The sequence below is a fragment of the Berghia stephanieae genome, chromosome 5 (assembly GCF_034508935.2).
Source record: "Berghia stephanieae isolate SIO BIC M18660-M18661 chromosome 5, UCSD_Bste_1.3, whole genome shotgun sequence".
Classification (NCBI taxonomy): Eukaryota; Metazoa; Mollusca; class Gastropoda; order Nudibranchia; family Aeolidiidae; genus Berghia; species Berghia stephanieae.
Window position 1 is genome coordinate 25,394,174 of NC_088364.1, and position 22,775 is coordinate 25,416,948.

At 35.2% G+C, this 22,775-nt stretch overlaps 1 protein-coding gene across 1 annotated transcript; it reads right to left on the minus strand.

Annotated features, from left to right (window-relative positions):
* Positions 1-297: 297 nt before the first annotated feature.
* LOC144972655 (DCN1-like protein 3) lies at positions 298-21,413 on the minus strand. Its single transcript, XM_078914134.1, has 2 exons — positions 21,135-21,413; positions 298-16,165 (listed from the first exon to the last, which is right to left on the minus strand). Exon 2 carries the CDS (start codon positions 16,128-16,130, stop codon positions 15,240-15,242), a length of 891 nt encoding a protein of 296 aa, XP_078770260.1. The 5' UTR covers positions 16,131-16,165; positions 21,135-21,413; the 3' UTR covers positions 298-15,239.
* Positions 21,414-22,775: the final 1,362 nt, after the last annotated feature.

The following is a 22,775-nucleotide window of genomic DNA, read 5'->3' on the forward strand; positions in this document are numbered from 1 at the left end:
CATAACAGAGAGATGATTTACAAGGAAAAAAATATCATCTCCCAAAACTATAACTATACATTCGACTGTTTCCCTCCCAGCCAAAGAGCTCCGGCAAGGATCAGGACAAAACTAAGTAATCTCATTCCAAGACAATGACAGGAAACAATTGGAAAACGGGTATGTGGAGATAGAAGACACAGCATGTACCTCCCCGCCCACAATGGGAGGTCAGGATCCCCACCCAGGAAATATTTTTAAAATCGCTAATAGGTCAACTGGCATGAGAGTAAAAAAAAAAAACCCAAACTCCAATAAAAGGTTAAGGAAATAGTATGTATATTATAATCATATAGCATGTTTTTCAATTTCTTGAAAAAAAATGCTTGAAGTTAAATTCAAAGATGTAGAAAAGCTGTATTTGTTGTGAAAAAAAATAGTTACAATAAAAAAATCTAAAAAGATATGTATACATCTAAATGAGCAAGCTGTCAGCCGTCTAAGTGCAATGTCAATGTAGAAGGTCCTCCTTCACCACAAATATAAATAATCAGAGCAGAGCACAATATGGCGCTACTTATACGACCGTAACTCATTAGCAAGGTTATAGTATAGTGGTTCAGCTATTATTGGAGCCTGAGTGAAATTTAAAAGAAAGAAATTTTACAAGTCATTCAATACAAAATTACATAGCATGTACCTATCACATCTATACTTGGGAATAATAATAATAATAATAATAATAATGAATAATAATAATAATAATAATAATAATAATAATAATAATAATAATAATAATAATAATAATAATAATAATAATAATAATAATAATAATAATAACAATAACAATAACAATAATAATAATAATAATAATAATAATAATAATAATAATAATAATAATAATAATAATAATAGACATTCATATTATAGAAGGCATCAAAGGACAGGCGCAAATAAAGATACATAATTATTCTGTAAATCCATCAAATTCATTTATAAATCGTTCAAAATGTTGAAACTTTAGTCACATCCCGAGAGAAATGATCAAGGTGTAGGTATATATGCAATGCAGATAATGGTAGTCAATTGTACCAACACACATCCATCATTCATCCAGACTCTATGAAATATTGCTTCCTACCTCAGACCAGGATGCTTATCCATCCCATGACATATATACAAGGATGAATACAAAGTAACTACATCCTAATTGACTCAAATTCACAACTTTTTTTTGTTTTCTTTTTGTCATCCTAAATGAAAGTTACAAAATCATTTATTTTGTTTATAAAATTAAATTTATTATCAAATACTTTCCGGTCAAAATTTTCTAGTTACAATGGAATCCAAATAAAATCAACACCACCGAACCAGAAAGATTGGTTGACTTGCTTTAATCAAGTTTATCTTTATCCAGTATCAATTAAAACACTTGTATAAAAGGAACAGAAAATTTGAGACCAATAAGAGGTGTTGACTTTAAGCAGAAGTTGACTTTGTGCGAACTCCAATGTATATCTAATCTTGCTTTCACAAATCCAGTGTTAGAATTGCAGCCGAACCTTGCTAAATTTAAATCCTTCACAATCTGACTCATCAAGGAAGTAAAAATCTACATTATTTCCTTTAGAAAAAAAATATAAATCCATTAATACTCTTGTGACTGAACCTTGCATTCAAAAGATCTGATATATCATAACAACTTTTAAAACTTCTACAAAAGAAAAAATACTCCTTGTGATATTGGAACCAAACTCAAATGAGCCAGTGTCTGTGAAGGAGCTAAGGCTGGTTCAACGACGGGTTAACAGCAGAGATGTATAAAAGCTGATTTATCAGCCCAATCAAGTAAAATAAAATTTTTAAAAAAATATATACAGTGCGGCTAAAGAAACAGAAACAACCAAACAAACTGACTGCATACAGAAAAACACAAACACACAAAACATGGAAACCATTTCATAGACCTTGTTAGCTTCAATGATTGTTGAAAAGTGAACATCTTTCGTTCTTTACGCAAAAAGGTTTGTTGTAGCATGAAATGATCTATAGATGAATGAAATGTATGACAGGGAGTGACAATGATGAAAGGGCATGTTATGTTGATACATCATTTCAGTTTTCCAATTCCAAATTACGGTATGTGGATCTATCATTTTTGCAAAGGTATATTGTAACTAAGCATTACTCCATAATAATCTTGAACATTTCCAATTAACCATAAAACCACAGATACACTGCAAATACACATACACACACAAACACACACACACACACAATTTATTTTTCCAATATGTGTAACGATTTACAAATCTCAAAACCATGAAGAATTTGTTATTGGCACAATGCAAATGTTTCAATGGAGTATATTGCAATATCTTTAGGTCAGGAAAGAGTAAGGAGTTGTTTTGTTTGTTTTTTGTTTTTAAGGGTTTTACAGTGCTTGCAACACATTTAGGTTATATCAGCGCCAATAAAAAGGAAGAAAATGGGATAGTAAAAAGTTCTATAATTACAATTAAAACACACAAGAAAAAGTTTGTTTTTGTTTTTAAGGGTTTTACGGCGCTTGCATCACATTTAGGTTATATCAGCGCCAGTAAATAGGAAGAAAATGGGATAGTAAAAAGTTATAGAATTACAATTAAAGTACCCAAGAAAAAGTAAGACAAAGGGGAACTGAGAACAAATAGGGATCAGATGTAGATTCCAAGAGCATACCACCAATGTACTTAGTTTGAAATCACCTACAAGTCTCATCCAGACATAAGCACAAATCCCAACAAAGAGGAACGCACTCAAATGGTTACATTATACATTCAAAATAAAAATAATAATACATAACAGAGAGATGATTTACAAGGAAAAAAAATATTATCTCCCAAAACAATAACTGTGCATTTGACTGTTTCCCTCCCAGTTAGGACCCCGGCCAGGGCCAGGACAAAACCAAGTAATCTCATTCCAAGTCAAAGACAAAAAGCATGTTGGAAAACAGATATGAGGGGATAGAAGACACAGTATGTACCCCCCTGCCCACTATGGGAGGTCAGGAACCCCAGCCAGGAGTAAGGAGTTGTTTGTTTTGTTTTTAAGGGTTTTACGGCGCTTGCAACACATTAACGTCATATAAGCGCCAGTAAAAAGGAAGAAAATCGGATAGTAAAAAGTTCTAGAATTACAATTAGAGCATCCAAGAAAAGGTAAGACAAAGGGGAATTGGTTCAAATAGGAAACAGATGTAGATTCCAAGAGCACACTATCAAAGTACTTAGTTTGAGATCACCTTAAAGTCTCATCCAGACACAAGCATAGGTCCCAACTAAGAGGGATACAGTCAAATGTTTACAAAATCATATATAATTATAATATTAACTAAACAGTACAGTGCATAACAGAGAGATGATTTACAAGGAAAAAAAATATCATCTCCAAAAACTAACTATACATTTGACTGTTTCCCTCTCAGCCAGGGTCAGGATAAAACCAAGTAATCTCATTCCAAGACAAAGAGAGAAAGCAAGTTGGAAATAAAATATAGGGGGATAGAAGACACAGTATGTACATCCCTGCTCACTATGGGAGGTCAGGAACCCCACCCAGGAGTAAGAAGTTAGGACAGTTTAAAGAAGTAATCAGCACTTTTACTATTACCAACACATTAGAAAATGGAAAACAATAAGAGGAAACAGAAGTTGATCCCAAGAGTGTTTCCAGTCTAAAACTTTACTAAGCATTCCTTCCGAACACAGGTACAAGATCCCTGCCAAAACCGTCACAAAATAAATGATTAAAATGAAGGAATATAGAAGAAAGGAAAAAATATTCCAACTCTCATATAAACATCCTACTGTATCCGTCCAAATAAAAAGTATCCTAGACATAGCCTGGTCATTTTTTTTCTTCTTTTTTTTGTGCCACTTGGGAGAAGAAGAAGGACGTAGGAGGACAGAGGAAATATATGACATTGTCTTTGTTTGTTTTTTACGGCGCTTGCAACACATTTAGATAATATCAGCACCGGTAAAAGGGAAGAAAATTGAAAAGTAAAAATATTCTAAATGTACAATCAACAGAACTTGTTTCCCTTCACAGCCAAGGACAAAACTAAATAATCTTATTCCAAGATAAAGACAGAAAGCAATTGGAAAATAGATATAGGGGTATAGAAGACACAGCAAGTACCTCCCTGCTCACTATGGGAGGTCGGGAACCTCACTCAGAAAAATATGACTTAGGAGGGCAAAAGATGAAAAAGCCTGGAAATGAGAATGGCAATTTGACAACACCCAACCCCCCCCCCCCCCCCCCCCCCACCAATACCCCATCCACCCAGAAAATAAAATAAAACAGGTTCAAAACTTACTTGTATCGCATCATAAATCATGTCACACATTATAGGAAGATATTTTGGAATGACCTGAAGAATTTAGCACCACAAGATGGCTGTCCCCATTAAAAAAAAATATAAAGCAAAACGAAGCAAAAAGAATATGACAACTACAAAATTTCAATTTCAATTCTTTCTCTAGTGTGAATCTCTCTTCTTAACAAAACTAAGTGAGAGGAATTCTATTCATTCAGCTATTAGTAACCATACAAGACATATTTCAATCCAAAAATGATATTTGACAATATTCGAGTTCTTTCCACAGTGGAATCCTGACAAAGCCAACAGTACTGGACCAGAAAAATTGGTTGACTTTAGCAAGATTGACTTTATCCATTATGAAATGAACCACTTAGTTAAAAGATAGAAAATTTGAAACCAATGAAAGATGTTGACCTTAAGCAGAAGTTGACTTGAGTGTTGACTTTATGCGGATTCCACTGTGCAGTAGACACATTTTGGGTGGTCACAAAAAAACATGCTGCTGTTTATTTCTTTCTGCTGTAAAAAGATATATCTTTTCAAAATTTTCACTACTTTTTTATTCTTTGTTAATAAAATTGCAAAATATCAAAATAATTAAATGAGCGATTTTTGAATAATATAAAATCTTGTAACACCACCTAAAAATTTCGATATCGATGAAAAGATGACGCAAATTATTTGTGGTATTTGCATATTGTAATTCTTTAAAGAAGACATTTGTTGCAATGCCTTGAAAACTTCTGTGCAAAATATCATATGAAAAGAACTAAATACCAAACATCAAGATAGCCTACCAGTGTGTTAAATAAACATAAACATAGAGCAAGGAAGCTACTCGATAAGTTTTCTACAGATACCGTTAAAATTATTGTGTTCATTGACGAAAAGGATTGAATGTTAGAAGTGTATAATAATTGTCATCACGATGTAGTGTGTGAACAGAAAAAAATCACAAATCCCAATCAACAGCCTATATCTTGAACAAAATCGTTTTTAAAAGAAAATAATGGTTTCAGCTGATTTTTCATGGAATGGCAAGCCCCAAATACACTTCATTGACACAACAAAGACTAAGGGCAATACTGATAATTAAATAAAACTATTGTAAGAAAATCTTTTGTGAACATTATCCAGGAGGGAATTTCCTTTTTCAAAAAGATGATGCTACATCCCATATGAGCAAAAAAACACAAGCTTTTCTTCAAAGTAAGAATATTCATTTCATAGAGAAAGACAACTGGCCTCCTCAATCACCTGGATTTTGAATTCTTTGACTGAGAAGGTTATAGTGGACAAAGATCCGCATTCACAGAAAAAACCTTGAGAGAAGGAATTATTTTATGATGGGAGGAGATAACCATTGAGGAAATTCGGAAGTGCTTTTCAAGTCGGAAAAAGAGATTATGTTGTGTCATTATAGAGGATGGCGGAGGTATTCATAATTCATCGCTTTAAGTGCTAGCTTTGTAATTTTTGGACCAAATCAGTATGTGAGTGTGCTACAAAGACAATTTCTTACATGATGTGAATTATAATGAAAATAATGTTTTAGGTGACATAATTAAAGTTTGCTAAAAATGGCAACATAAGTAATGCTGTTTTCGTTTTCAAGGCTTTTACAGCACTTGCAACACATTAAGGTCTTTTCAGCGCCAGTAAAAAGGAAGAAAATGGGATAGTAATAAGTTCTTGAATTACAATTAAAGCACCACCAAAGAAAAGCTAAGACAAAGGGGAATTGGTTCAAATAGGAAACAGATGTAGATACCAAGAGCACACTATCAAAGTACTTAGTTTGAGATCACCTAAAAATCTCATACAGACACAAGCACAGCTCCCCACTAAGAGGAGTACACTCAAATGTTTACAAATCCAAAATAATATGTAAACAAAATATAATACAGTGCATAGCAGAGAGATGATTTGCAAGGAAAGAAATATCATCTCCCAAAACTAACTATACATTTGACTGTTTCCCTCTCAGCCAGGGTATCCAGCAAGTGCCAGGATAAAACCAAGTAATCTCATTCTAAGACAAAGACAGAAAGCAAGTTGGAAAACAGATATAAGGGGATAGAAGATACAGTAAACATCCCTGCCCACTATGGGAGGTCAGGAACCCCACCCAGGAACATAAGTAAAGATCATCGCCATTTTACTCTCTGTAATGTTGCATCATTTTTCTCTGATATTGTATTTCTGAACATGGTTTTGAAAAATCACTGTATCTTTTTTGTTTCTCAATTAATATTCATGAAATTTTGACAGTCTCATATAACGATTTGTTTTATGTGTTTTGAATTTGAAAGAGATCCAATGAAGAGTCTTAGAAATACAAGCCGACAAAGAGCGATGCGTTTATTTGTGATCACCCAATATAATAATGAAATGAAACAGTCAATCTTTAAGCTTTGCATAAAGAATTTATACATTATATATGTTATACTGTTAGCTTTCCAATCAAACCTAATGCAATTTAGATAAAGCTGAAAGTTACGATAATAATTGACAATATGTGGATGTGACAAGTTTGTGAATCATTATTTGCATATCAACTAATGAATCATACAATCCCATTACAAAAAAAATTCATAATACATCAAAGTTACAAATAATCCACAAAGCAATTTTACAAAATTCTGATATGTTATTGATCATCAACTGTTGCCAGATTGAAATTGATTGGAGGGCCCCTATTATCACATAAATCTAAATAGCTTTCCCAGTACTAAACAGGGTAAGACTTAACAGTGGGGACCACGCCCCCTGAAAATCTGAAAATGCTTGCAGGAAATGGTGGCAGGCAAAAAAAAAAAAACCACAAAAAAACCCCCCAGAAAAATATCTCAGGGGAACAGTTTTTTTCTTGAACTGAATCATCTTGCTTTGTCAATGTATCGTGCACAACCGTTTGCGATTTTTATCTTAAATCATTGCCTGCATCACCAACTTTTACTTTTCAGAAGTGGGATATGTTAGTTAGATTTGCCTACTTGTTTTGTTCAAATTGTGAAGTGGCACCAAAGAGTGTTTGTCGACATTGTGGCAAGAGTAAAAGAAGCTTCATTCTATCCAACAATGAGAAGGAGGCTATTTATAATGCTTTATAAGTCAAACAGTCCTTGTGACACTTCAAGGTCATTTTGAACTCAAGGAAAAATAAAATGGCACCTATACAACACAACAGACAGTTAATAGAGTAAATTGCCTGCAACAATGTGTTAAGTCACAGAATCATAAGAACAAAAAGAGTAAGCCCTTCTACACGAGACTAATCACCTCAAAAAAGATCTCATGTCGTGATGAATCTGATGTTCAAAATCAAATCTATCCAAATTTGAGCAAAAACAAGTGATATAAATGAATGGATTGAATTTTGTCTCTTAAACTTACAAACACATGCAATTCCTAATTCTGACTATCTTGACATAAAACTTTTGTCTAGTTCATTCCAGCATAATACTAAATTGATGAGGTGGTTTATAATTAAGTCCACCCCAAGTCTCACATGGATGCTAGCATAGGGTAGCACCTAGAGTAACAAAATCAGACGCTAATACAAATAATAGACACATCCACTAGCAGAAATGATTTACAGTACAGAGAACAAAAATATCTGATACACAGAAAAACACCCAAGTTCACATCCAACTGCCCCCATTTTTCCAATATAACTTACTATAGGACAAGGTCAAAAAGCCAAAAAGAAATGGGATAAAAGAGACCCTACCACTAGCCACAGAAAGTTAGGGAATAATTTCTATATTAGATGGGTTGAGAAGCAGAGATTGGCAGTTTAACCATTAAATTTCAAAGATGCTCCTATTCATTACAACGACAAATAATATGAAACAACTTAATAATCTATTCAGTTTTGTAAAAGCATTGAACTGATGTGAATATAACAGCTTTTATAAAATTAATGATTTCCGGTCAGAAATCTCTTCAGCTAACAAAAAAATAATAAGAAAAAATTAAGAATACGATGATAGCAGACCTGTTCTATCATCATTCCTCCAGGGTCTATTTTTTATATGACATTTACCTTTGGATAGGTAAGTCCCTGGTTGGAGTCCTACTCTGGGCAGCACAAAGCCCCTGGAAAAGGCTCTTAACTCAATTCTCTCACTGCACCGAGGTGTAAAATAAGTACCTGGCTAGTAACAGCAGCGTCCCTGTCCAAATACATGATAAAAATGCCGCCTTATAGACGCCATGTCTCGACCTTAAGTTTATTTTTGTTTTGTTTTTATCACTAAGCCTAAGATATTCCTTGTTATGTTTTTATTTTTTAATAAAAGACAGTTATAATCCTTTACTTAGGGACATTCTTCCAGTCCACAGTTTCAGGTAGCTTTGTTGTGATGGCCAATCCAAAAATGACAACAAACAAATATTTTGTCTTTGCCTCGGCCTTAGGAAGACAAATCCCCAGTAACAATCATAAAGATAAACTCTGTTTTATTTTCCATGAAGAAATATGAACAATTGTTATGTAAATTGCTTTACTTTCAGCTTCAGCAACTGAAAACATGAAGAGGTAAATTTGAAAAAAAAATAAAATATATATATATATATATATATATATACAATTTAAAAAAAAAGCAATATCAAAGCCAAGAGTAATGACAAACATAATTTCATAGCATTTGACTTGACAATGTGCCTTTAAATACAAGTCATAAAATAATTTCAAAATTCAGTTTTCTAAAAAAAAAAAACAATTTAGACTCTGCTTTCTTATATGTAGTGGCAAATATAGACTTAGTTACAATGAACTGAGACATATTATTGAAACACGAAAAAAAAAAAAGAAAAGGAAAGAACATCATCATTATTCAAAATTCGACTAGTAAATGCAAGGATTTCTTTGTTATATATTTTATATCACACACATGCAGAGTTAGGAAAAAAAAAGGAGAGAGAGAGAGAGAGAGAAAGAGAAAGAGAAAGAGAGAGAGAGAGAGAGAGAGAGAGAGAGAGAGAGAGAGAGAGAGAGAGAGAGAGAGAAAGAGATAGAGAGAGAGAGAGAAAGTCAATTTTAATACCCATTGTGAAGTATTAGTGGAATCTCTCCTTTTATTTTAAAATAAAAATGCCTTAGTCTTATGCTCTGCTATAATTCCATTCTTTTCTCTCTATATTTTGTCATTGTGACCAGTCCATAATTTTTTTGTTCTGGGTTTTTACGGCTGTTGTAAAACTTTTAGGTCATTTCAACACCAGTTAAAAGGAAAGTGAAAAGGGAAAGGTTCCAGACCTGAAGTTAAAAGCACCAAAGGAAAAGTAAGACAAAGGCGGTGATTCAAATATGTTTTGTTTGTCTTGTTTTTGCGGCGCTTGCAACACATTAATGTCATATCAGCACCATAAAAAGGGAAGAAAATGGGATAGTAATAAGTTCTTAAATTACAATTAAAGCACTCAAGAAAAGGTAACACAAAGGGGAATTGGTTCAAATAGGAAACAGGTGTATATTCCAAGAGCACACAATCAAGAGATCACCTAAAAGTCTCATCCATACACAGGCACAGGAATACACTGAAATGTTTACACATCATATATAATATGTAAACAAAACATAATACAATGCATAACAGAGAGATGATTTACAAAGAAAATATATCATGTCCCAACACTATCATTTGCCAGGGCCAGGACAAAACCAAGTAATCTCATTCCAAGACAAAGACAGAAAGCAATTTGGAAAACAGATACAGGGGGATAGAAGACACAGTAAGTGCCTCCCTGCCCACTATGGGAGGTCAGGAACCCCACCCAGAATATTTCTATCAAGTAATACTGAATTATTATCAATAACAGAAATAATATCATTGTAAATATTGTTTTTCTGGCAGAAATTTTTATAATACCTTCAACCTCGGCGGGTGAAAAAAAATAAAATAAAGAAAATGTTTTTAAGGGTTTTACGGCGCTTGCAACACATTTAGGTTATATCAGCGCCAATAAAAAGCAAGAAAATGGGATAGTAAAAAGTTCTAGAATTACAATTAAAGCACCCAAGTAAAAGTAAGACATAGGGGAACTGGGAACAAATAGAGATCAGATGTAGATGCCAAGAGCATACCACCAATGTACTTAGTTTGAGATCACCTATAAGTCTGATCCGGACACAAGCACAAAAGCCAACAAAGAGGAAAACACTCAAATGCTTACAATATACATTGAATATAACAAATATAATAATACATAACAGAGAGATGATTTACAAGGAAAAAAATATCATCTCCCAAAACAATAACTATGCATTTGACTGTTTCCTCCCAGCTAGGATTCCGGCCAGGGACAGGACAAAACCAAGTAACCTCATTCCAAGACAAAGACAGAAAGCATGTTGGAAAACAGGTATAAGGGGATAGAAGACAGAGTATGTACCCCCTGCCCACTATGGGAGGTCAGGAACCCCACCCAGTAAAATAAAGAAAATGAAAACGAGTATAGCTTTGCAATTCTTCTAACCAATTGGTAACAGCTGTATTTCAGGGCTGGAGTGAGATTCATTGAATTCATTATATGATTGATGTATCACAAGTCTTGTTCAGGTAGAACACATTATAAGGACATCTCAAGGGAGATTGTGTAGGCAGATGACCACTAGTGTATTTCATTACTTTTGTGTTTGCAAACCAATGACAAAATCAGTCTTATTATTAGAAGTCGAAAACATGGAAACCAAAACAAAAAAAAAAAAAAAAAAGCATTGCACTCAAACACTTACAAAATTTCTCTTGAAACATTCTATTTTGTTTCGACTATACATATTTCATATCTATAGTATTTAACATCATACATTATAATAAATAAATTTAAAAAAAAAAAAAAACATATTGGAAATAGGATGAATACATTCTTTCCGAAGTTGTGATGGCAGGTGGGTGTCTAAAAAATTTTTTAAAAATACCTTTCACTCTTTGCATTACCATTATTCATGTACATTTCATGATTGCAAAAATAAGCTTACACCAAATGATACAACACTAAAACCACAGACTTAAGGCTTAAGGAATGGAGAATGCAAGCATATGTGAAGTTATGATACCAATGTGCTGGCGCTGTAGCTATCACAACTGTCTCAAAGCCATTCAACATAATAAAAACCTGTACATTTCTTTCTTTCTTTAAAATCTTTTCTCAACTTCAGATTCCATGAAAAAACAAAAAAACAAACCAATAAAACTGAAATGCCAGAACTTCATTCTGTTTCAAGCATATTACTTTATAATGCTTTAGAACACATGTAGGCGTAGTTCAAATTTGGAAACAGAACGTCAGGAGTGTAAAACAAAAACATTTTATCCAATTTTTATTAAAAAACCAGAGGAACATCAGAATCTTGAAGCAATAATCTAAAATTGGAAAAGTTGGAACCAAAACAAACAAAAAATAATGTGTACAAAGAATTCGTTCAAACAAATGGGACTTTTTGGTACAATTAGACATTCAATTAACTTATTTACCAAAATTAAAAAATCAGAAAAACCAAAGCCATTCAAATATAATAAATTTAAATTACATCAAAAAAGGGGAGCAATATTTATCCGATAGATGAAGTATCAAAATTCCTAAAAGCCACTAAATTATATAATTTATTACTTAATTAGATGTATTTATCATACAGCAATTAAAGTAGGAAGCAAATGACAACAGTTGAAGATCACATGAAACCAACTAGGTCAATATTTGAGTTCATCCTTTTGTTAGATTAGAAAAAAAAATCAAGAAAAAAAGTGGGGAGTCATAACACTATCGTCATGTGTATTGGAATTTGACTTTTTCTCTGACAATGGCGTTGAAAGGCATAAGTTTGTCAATTATCATTTTGTTCATCTTTCATATTCATATAATTCAAGACCTATATTCAAAACCATAGCACAAAAAAAAAAAGAAAGAAAAAAAATCAAATGCAAATGAATACTCAAAGAAAAAGTGAAAGGGGAGGGAGAAAAAAAAAGGAAGAGGGATCACAACACAGTTGAGTCAGATTTCTTTGATGTCTCGATAAACATCCTAAATGATACTTGAGGACACATCGAGAGGAAACAGGTGTATAAAAATCCACAATGATATTGGCAGTCAGCAGTAAAATAGTGAAATAAAGGGGAACAGAGAAGTGCCAAATGAAAACAGAAAGTATAAAACATTCAGAGACAGGAGCCAAACCTGGAATTCACCCAGAAAGGTTTACACAAATGTGCTCATTTATTCTCTCTGTCAGACAATGGATATTGCAGTCTACCATTTAGTTAGGTTTGGCTCCTTGACCCTAATTTATTAATTAATCCTTGTTTATATTTGGCACTTATTCATTCCCTTTTTTCTCATTATTATTGATATGAAGGCCTGCTCCACACTTTTTTCTGAATTTGCAAAATTGTGAACACTATTTATGAAATGAGTATAAGGAATGCTTTATAAAGTAACCAACATTTTAAACTTTTTTCTCATCATCCTTTGAGAACTACTAAATGGACCATGTTATTTGTTACTCCATGACATAAATGCTGGTGATTGAACTTGCCTAGACACTATCAATCTGTGCACATTTCATTACAAAATCATAATTGGGTCAAGCTGAAAGTAAGAGAAAGAAAAAAATCTTATGGCACAGGAATAAGAGGATAGCAGAGGTACACTCCAAACCACAAATCCAATTGCAATCGAGTCCCAGTAGAAAACACTAAGGAATTTTAATCTACACTCCAGCATGGTTTCCTCAAACTTATCTGAGACATGCAAAAGAGTTGTAGGAAAACGTAGTTTGAGGAAACTGTGCCGGGGGGGGGGGGGGGGGGGGCAGTGAGGCTCAGCATTATAGACTTGCTACGCACCCAAAAGATGCCTAGTTTGATCTCCATAGCTTTAAATGGCTTTCAGCAAGCTACTTCTCCTTAGCTCAATTTGCGGCACTTCACTGCAACTCACACCCAGGTTATTCCAGTCTTCCCTTGGAATAGACCATAAGACAAATTTCGGCTTGAGGATGAAGACAGGGAACTTTATTATTTATTTATTTCATTGATATGTTGAATGAGATAACTTTATATATGACATATTGCAAGCTGTTTGTGTGTCGGCATGTGTGTGTGTATGGGAGGGGGGGAGATTGCTATGTTACATTCATTTACCGTCGTAGTCAATCATGGCATGTGGAATTGAATTTAGAGCGAATGGCGAAGTGCTAAGAATAGCAGAGAGGTGTCAGTTTTATGTGAAATGGTGGTTGTGTGTGGCTGTGTGTGTCTTTATGTGTATCATATTGTATACACACACATATGCAACTGTCAATGCTACAGTAAATCATCAGTGGTTGAAATCCCCTGGCACATTAAAATAAACCCATTAATTAATAATTTTTTTTTAAAACGTTGGCTGGGTGAAATTAGTTCGAAGAAACCATGTTCGAGCCAAAAATTAGTTCGAGGAAGGACGAAGAAGGAATGGAATGATAACAAAGATTAATAAGGTAAAAATTTGGGACATTCAAATGAGTATGAGGAATCCATGTTTGAGGAAGCCGTGCTAGAGTGTATTTAAGAAATGAAACTGAGATAAAGGCTTATTGTTGGATTACATTTTGAACTAAACAAAGTTATCAAACTATTGTGTTATGTTTCCATTTAAAAAAAAAAGAAGAATAACATTAATAAATAACAAATAACAAAAAAATTTTAAAAGCAGTTTTGAATCCGATTTTAAGAAAACATAAGCCACTATGTTGAACAATTTCAAAACTTTGAATCTTCAGAACCTAACATTTGAGCTCATAAACAAAATTCAGAGCCAAAAAACCACATTTCATCAATACATTCACCACAACCTCTTCACTATACATGACTCCCATAAAAGTTCCAATTTTAGCTTCCTTCATATATTGACTGATCATTGATGTAATGCGTTAAAAATAATATACATAATCGTAATACCACAGGAAATATGGATTCAATTTTTTTTTAAATCCCCAAAAACCCACAAGAACCCCCCCCCCCCCCCCCCCTAAAAAAAAATTTAAAAATATGATGGTTTAACTTAATGACTAGTATAGTAAACTGAACTAGACTGGTCGCTTACTTGTTCTGAGTCTTTACTTTTTGAACAGAAAAATATCAACTAAATCTTAAACTTTCAAGTTTGCTACATTGCTATGCATGAGCAAGACTTTCTGTCATCTAGAGAGTGTAAATCATTACTCATCTATTGAATAACTAGTGAGAATTACAGACAGGTCATTGCTGACAAGCCATCATCTAAATAACTGCAACAGTCTTTTTGAATTTCCTTTTTAATCATATACACATAGAAAAACTTGCAATCTGGATATTCTTATTCAAAGACAAACTGACTGATCACGGTCTACATTTTCAGGACAGACGATTAGGTTATATCTAATTAATAAAAATGGACCCTTTAATTTTGAAATTAATGAAATAGAAAATTTAATCAAATATAAATATATATATAATTCTATATTATATTGTATAAAAAAATAAATTCATGAGCACATTTTTCTTAAATCTTGCTGAATCATTTCAAAGTTTGTTTCCACTCAACTGCTCTAAAAATGAAAGTGGTCAGTTTACACTTAATAAAAAAAAATATATAGCAAATTTCATTTTTGATAAGAGGTAGCCTATCAACTGTAAATCTATCAACATTTGGTACTCTTAAACTACTAATTTTTTGGTGTTGGCAATAAATTATTCATTTCATTAATTTTTATAAAGGAACAATATCATCATAATAGATTTATTTCAAAATTGTGTTAGAAGAAAAATCTTTATCCTCGTTAAACACATGATGAAATTCTGAGCTCAGACAAAGAAAGTCTCTAGAAATTCTAAGACACAGATTGGTCGGTAGAGTGAAATTAATCCGTTGTCACATTTTGGTTCTGTCTATCATTTTCAAACTCCACAAAATCATCTAACAAACTGGGCCAAGCCTCTGTATCATCGTAAGTGCTAAGATCGTCACCGACTTGCTCCACGAAATTCAGGAACATATCCCATGTGTCTTTAGGAATTCCTCTGATACTCGTATGCTTTTCTAAAAACTCCAACCATCGCTGCAACACTGGAGGTTCACGCTGTGAAAATACTAACTTCCACAAACTTATGGCCATGTCAGTGGGCAAAGTCCTTTGTCCAGATGCAGAATCAAGGCCAAATTTATAAGTCCATCGATACAGATCCTTAAATGCCTGTTTTTCTCTGACTTCTGCTAGTAGTTCAGGAAACTTGCTCTGAATGGCCTTAATGCTATCAACTTTCATAGCTTTGCAGCCAGACACAAATTCAGCCCGAGTGAATTCACACATGGTTTCAGCACCTAGTTTCCAAGCCAGAACTAACACAACAAATTCTTCAGGTTTTACTTCTAAATCCATACAAAATCTCTCTGTACCATCAGCCAGAATACAATCCTCATCTTTATCCTTATACATTTCAAACAAGGACTGAATCTTTGCATCAGATACTTCCTTTGAAATCAAAGACAATCTTTTGGCTTCCATACCCCCAGTCTGTTTCTTGATTGGAGGCAATTTTGGGTAAGGAGTGAACATTTTCCACTCAGATCCAGGGGTGGAGACTGGAGGATTGGGCTCCCCACAACCTGTGTCCTTGCTCTCTGACAAAGGGATACCCGCAATATAGACAGACCGTGGATGACTGTTGTTGCCCGTGTCGCTGTTTGCAGGACTCGTGGGCCCCTGCTGGTCACAACACGGCGACAGGCACTGACCCATTGACTTCAGCATTCACTCTCCTCCAACACCATGCCAGTAGTAGTAGCCTGTAAGAAATGGGATGGGAAAAGGAAATGGATAAAAACATAAAACTTTGACATTGGGCATCCATTGCGCTGTGTGGCTTTGATCAAGTAACCACCCTGGGGTGTTACTCTTATTCTTATAGTGACTCAGAGTAGTGCTCATCTCTAATACTATACATTATTTTAATACATTATAACATCCATTTCTATTCTTTTAAAAATGAGTTGGGGAGACAAAATTGTTACGTACAACCAATGTTAAATTTTTGCCAACAAGCACAGAATTACTGCCAAATCCAAAAATTACACTTTCTAAATCAAGAATCATTTCATCATGCATTAACTCAAATGATTATTTTTAAAATCTTCAAGGGTATAATGATAGCTCTACATTTTATCTGAATCTTCTGTCATTTGACATCAATTTAGATGAATTGGCAGATTGACTTTAAACTGCAAAAGATGCATGTGTAATGTATTGTAGCTCAAGCGGCATCATTTCTGGTTTGTAACACATTTTGATAATATATGGAATAAATCAATATGGGTGAACTTAATTTATTTTATCTGACCTTTCGGAAGAGTGCATTTATCAACAGAAAATATATGATTAAGGTCATGGTTGAACTTACAGGAAATTTCCACATGACAAAATATTATCTATTTAAGATGAAAATATGTAAATACTATGTCAAATATAATCCCAAATTCGCCTTTTTAAAAAAAAAATCATGCTGCCATCTGCATTATTTGCGGCCGCAAATATCAGGGCGATCCACAAATTTTGGCAAATCTTTGTAAAAAATAAAAATAAAAGCGAAAACAAAATAACCAACAAAAAAAAGGTGCAAAACTGAGAAATGTCCATTGAGGGGCAATCCGGCTTGGAATTTTTGAAGGATATTAGGATTTTCAGTCCAAAGAACATTCCTCTTATGCCTCGCAGTGTATATGTATACACTGCAATTCCTGATTTTTGTCATCTTCCTAAGCATGAGTTGACTAGATATATTGAGAAACTGGGGCCCAGTCCTGTGAGAGAGTCTGATACTGGAATCATTATTTTGTTTGTTTTTATAAGGGTTTTATGGCGCTTGCAACACATTTAGGTCATATCAGCACCAGTAAAAAGGAAGAAAATTGGATAGTAAAAACATTGAGATGTATAACATATAATTACAAAGACTTGAGGAAAAAGTAAGACAAAGAGGAATGGTTCAAATAGGGAACAGATGCAGATTCCAAGAGCACACCATCAGTGTACTTAGTTTAAGATCACCTAAAAGTCTTACCCAGACACCAGCACAAGAACCCACTAAGAGGAATACACTCAAATGTTTACAAATCATATGTTAAAAATAAAAAATAAGAGTACATAACAGAGAGATGATTTACAAGGGAAAAGAATATCATCTCCCAAAACTATAACTATAACTATACATTGGACTGTTTTCCTCCCAGCCAACGGGACAAAAGTAAGTAATCTCATTCCAAGACAAAGACAGAAAGCAATTGGAAAACATGTATAGGGGTATAGAAGACACAGCAAGTACCTCCCTGCCCACTATGGGAGGTAGGGGACCCCACCCAGCTGGAATCATTATCTGACTCTTTTCTGGAAGTCTGTGGCAGATCATGTTCCAGCTCTCCCTTCCTTGGCATCCCGGTATGCCTTCTCAACATGCTCATCAGCTGATGCTGAACGAAGTTTTTCTTTATATAATCTTGTTTTGTCTTCTAGAAGACGTAGACAGACTCACAGAAGAAAAGGACTAGTTTTCCTTTACTACAATAAGATCAGTGATGCCTCTTTTTTTGAGTAGTTAAGGTAAACTAGGCCTTTGATGAGTCTAAGAGAAAGTGTACGTTTGAGATAGTCTGTGGGTGTGAAAGTTTGATAAAACTGATACTGTGAATGAGAGGGAGTAGGCCCTATGTGTTTTGTTTGTTTGTTTGTTTTTTTTTTTGTTTTTTTAGGTGTTTAATGGCGCTTTCGACACTATATAGGTCATTTAAGCGCCCGTTTCTGTTTTTTATCAGTTTTTATCGGCCTTGAGGGGCCATAGCTGCTCAAAACGTGTACTGTTGTAATAAAATCTTTATAAAATCTATATAGTTACATGTTTGTTTTGTAAAAATATCTATTTACAATTTCTGCAGGAGTTCACATTCCTGCAGATACTTTAAAATTGTAAGCGGATCGACCGACTGGAACAGAGACTTCAAGTCTCTGTTATCATAATGTTGTGACCTTATCTGTTCTTATTCTGTACATTCAATTAAAATGTGTTGAACTGTGAGGTCACAGTTACATCTTCTGCAGAGAGGTTTTTCATCCCTCTCCAGAAGGAAATGGTGAGTGAAGGCAGTATGTCCGATCCGGAGTCGAGTTATTTTGACCTCGTCTCTTCTTTTTAGCCCCGAGTTGGGTCTGGGGCCGAGGTCATTTTTAATTTGTTTTAATTTGTTTTGTACATCTCGACTCCAGGATCGTTCCCATTCCTTTCGGACATGTTTTTTTATATTGATCTTTAAATCCGCGTGTGGGATTTTACTGCCCTTTTGTAATTCTTGGCTCACCGCCTCTTTTGCCAGTCGATCCGCTTCTTCGTTCCCCTGGATACCCTCATGACTAGGTACCCAGAGAAAACAAACTTTCTTTTTTTTAATAAATAATTTATTTGCACCTTCCAAGCAGAGACGCCAACTTTAAATTTGGCTCACAGGAGTTTCAGGCACCACTCGTAGGAATTTCAATGCCGAAAGAGGAATTTCCACACAAAAGAAAAAGGAATTGGAATGGTATTGTTTTGTTTGTTTGTTTGTTGTTGCTTTAGGTCTCTTCCAACACAATTGAGGTTATATGAGAGACCGCTGAAACAAAAAAAACAAGCAATCTAACAAAAATAGTACAAATGTAAATCAAAATCATAACCTAAAGATATTATAAGCTAAATTATAAATAACCAAGAACAAACAGGCAGAAGATTTACAGAAAAAAAAATATCCCCTGTCAAAAATACAATCACAAACCAAAGAAGCAGGATAGGCTAGTAAAGAGAAGAAGAAACGACATCACTATCGGATCGTACACCCATGCGATCATCATAGGTATATGATTCAAGGGTGATGCTCCCATCCAACCACCCGCGGAATGGTATTGTGTTTACATATTATTGTATTGTTCTAAATAGATAACTGATTAGAATTATATTATGATACATAAACACATTGCCAAATACAATCCCAAAGTTTCCTTATTTCAAATGAAGTAAAGCTCCAAAACCTAATGGACATTGTAGTACTGTTGGTAGGAGGATGTGGTGTTGGTGGTTGTAGTAATAATGGTAGTGATGATGAAGATGTGATAATCGTTGTTGTTAGTGGTAGTGATGATGATATGGTGGTGGTGGTGGTGGTTGAAGTAGTAGTGGTAGTGATGATGAGGTGGTGGTGGTATAGTGGTTGTAGTAGTTGTGGTCGTGATGATAATGATGTGGTGGTGGTTGTAGTACCGGTGGGTGATGAATATGTGGTGGTGATGGTGGTTGTAGTACAAATGGTAGTGATGATGAGGTGGTGGTGGTTGTAGTAGTATTGGTAGTGATGATGTGGTGGTGATGGTGGTTGTAGTACAAATGGTAGTGATGATGATGTGGTAGTGGTGGTTGTAGTAGTAGTGGTAGTGATGATGTGGTGGTGGTTGTAGTAGTAGTAGTGGTAATGATGATGTGGTGGTGGTTGTAGTGGTAGTGATGATGTGGTGGTGGTGGTTGTAGTAGTACTACTGCCTTTTTTTTTTACATTCCGTCTTCATTTTACAGTATGGTGCAAGGGATAAATGTCCCATCCATCCTCCCCCCACCTCTTTTTTTTTTTTAATGTGCGAGTCTATTCTTTTCTCCTTTTTGTTTGACCTTTTGTTTCTGAGCATGAATTTCTTAAAATTGTTTTTATTTTTAACAAATTATTGTTTGTTTTTTTCTCCTCTATCTGACCATTTGGTCGCTCTCTCAATATTTGTTTGTTTGCTTTTTAATTATTTATCCTTTTTAGACACTTTTTGAGATCGGAGTGGGGATGAATATGACAGTTTGCTAGAAACTAGAAATAAGAAAGGAACTGAGAGAGAGAGAGAGAGAGAGCGAGAGAGAGAGAGAGAGAGAGAGAGAGAGAGAGAGAGAGAGAGAGAGTTTTTTAAAAAAGAGGTGGGGGGAGGATGGATGGGACATTTATCCCTTGCACCATACTGTAAAATGAAGACGGAATGCAAAAAAAAAAAAAAAAGTGGCGGAACCAGGATTTGAACCTGCAACGTCGATTCTGGTAAAACTTCCAGGGCAGACGACTAAACCATTCGGCCATGACACCCACTTCGAAGTCGACGCATATTGTGTATATGTAGTAACAATTGATTTAATGTTGGTTAATTTTTTATAGATATTTTATTTTATTAACTTTCCTTATTTCTATAACTATATGTGCATTTGGAAACATTCCATACTCCGGAATGTGGATAATTCTTTAAAAGAGCGGAGTTTCAAATATCTGTCTGGGAATAACGAAATTTGGTTATCCCCAGACAGGTGTCTGGCGAGAACGAATTTTCATTATCCCCAGACAGGTGTCTAGGATAATGACAGCCGGGTAAAAATCAGTCTGAAATTTTAGACCTTGAACTGCCGTAACTACATTTCTAATCAAAATAGAAACAAAATTCAGACTGTTTTGTTATTAGTGTTGCCAAGTCTTTCATATGACATTGGTTTTAAGTGTGTGAGTGTGAGTGTGAGTTACAAGTTACATTTTAGATTTTTTGTAAACTCCCATGGCCATGGTCATCTCATGCTTTCACTTTCACTACTCATTCACTCTCTTACCAACCCAACCATGATTATTTCTTCCGTGATAACTCATGCCTAACCTGCAGTTATTCTAAATATAGCATAGTGGTGTGAAAAGTGACATCTTAGTCTGAGATAAAAACTACCGAGGACAGATGAAATTCTCCGGTGATTTTGTTGTCTCCAAATCTTGTTGGACTCGACACATCACTACGGAAACATTGCCACAGCTCTGTTACAAGTCAGTTGAATGAACTCCGTACAGCTATTGTACAAAAGTCTAGCTAAGATCCTGTCTTCTCTGTCGTGGGATGTATTTGTTTAGAACACGAAGCCCTTGAGACTTCGACTTCATCACTGGGAGCCGTCTGCCGGACAACACGAAAACAGCAATACAAAACAAAGGCATCAGCTGGGAATGGAAGATGCCAATGCATAGACTTCCTGTTTGATACTGACGTCATTAATTCTATGCAGGTCGTCTGTATTCTCATTCAAATTCGCATATTATCTTTATTGTACTCAGAATAGTGGCAATTTGTCATTTAGGTTTCACGTGCTATTACAATCTTATGAAGAACATACATGACATAATATATTTACATATATACAAACGCACACACCTCACACACATTCACATAAATAACATCGTATTCATCATCATCATCATCATCATCATCATCATCATCATCATCATCATCATCATCATCATCATCATCGCCGTCATCATCATCATCATCATCATCACCATCATCACAACATCCTCCCTAAAATGTCCAATACCATTCCTCTCTTTCACTATTCGCCATATCACCAACAGTCTTCTGAGGAGATCGACTTGGGGCGCTGAGAACGTCCGCCCTGGCACTATGCTATTCCACCGCAGGGTGGGGGGGGGGGGGTAGAAGCAGAAACGTTGAGAATGTAGATGTAAAACTTCGCAAGTGTTAGGAACTCTGGCAACAACTCCTAGAGAATGGGGCCCGATAATGGCAGCGATCCAACCCCCCAATGTCCGGAGGGAGACGATTACGGGAAACTGGCTGAATAAGTGGGAGAGAGAGGGAATGGGGATACCCCTCTGAAGCGCATTATGGACGGAGCCCCCGTTTCGAGCCGAAATAACTCCCGGCAACCCTTGTACGCAGCTTCCCTGACTACGGACAGAGATGCATATACGAGATGGAAGTCGGTTTGGACGAATTCAATCTCTCGTGGGGGCGGCGACGTACACTCCTCTAAGCTTGGTGAGAAGTTGCCAGGCTTTGATACCAGTAAGAGGAGACACTGGGTGGCTGCGAATCGACTTCGGTCGAGGAGCTGCCTAACAGCAAGTGCGCTTCATCAGTGGGGACTTTCCACCTGTCCCACATGTACCTCTTCTGCACTCTTCATTTCATTCTCTCTTTCACTCCACCATTTTCTCTCGCTTCCTTTATTACTTTCCTCTCATTCCTTCTTTCTCTCTTCTTCTCTCTTTCCTTATTCTAGGGATCGTGTCCTTTGTCTTCCTCACTCTCTCTCTCTCTCTCTCCCATACACAAGCACACACACATACACACACATACACACACATACACACACTCCCCCCCCCCCCCCTTCTCTCTCTCTCTCTCTCTCTCTCTCTCTCTCTCTCTCTCTCTCTCTCTCTCTCTCTAGCCAATGACAACAGTAGCAACACATCACATTTGGTCTACCGGTACTATTGTGTATATTTCGCCTTCACAATCCCTCGATTTTGCTAAAAGTTTAACCTAGCTGCATACAAACATGGTGTTATAAATAAA

Bases quoted from the DNA above. Each gene is read 5' to 3' on its own strand.
- LOC144972655 (XM_078914134.1), bottom strand. From the start codon at position 16,130: ATGCTGAAGTCAATGGGTCAGTGCCTGTCGCCGTGTTGTGACCAGCAG.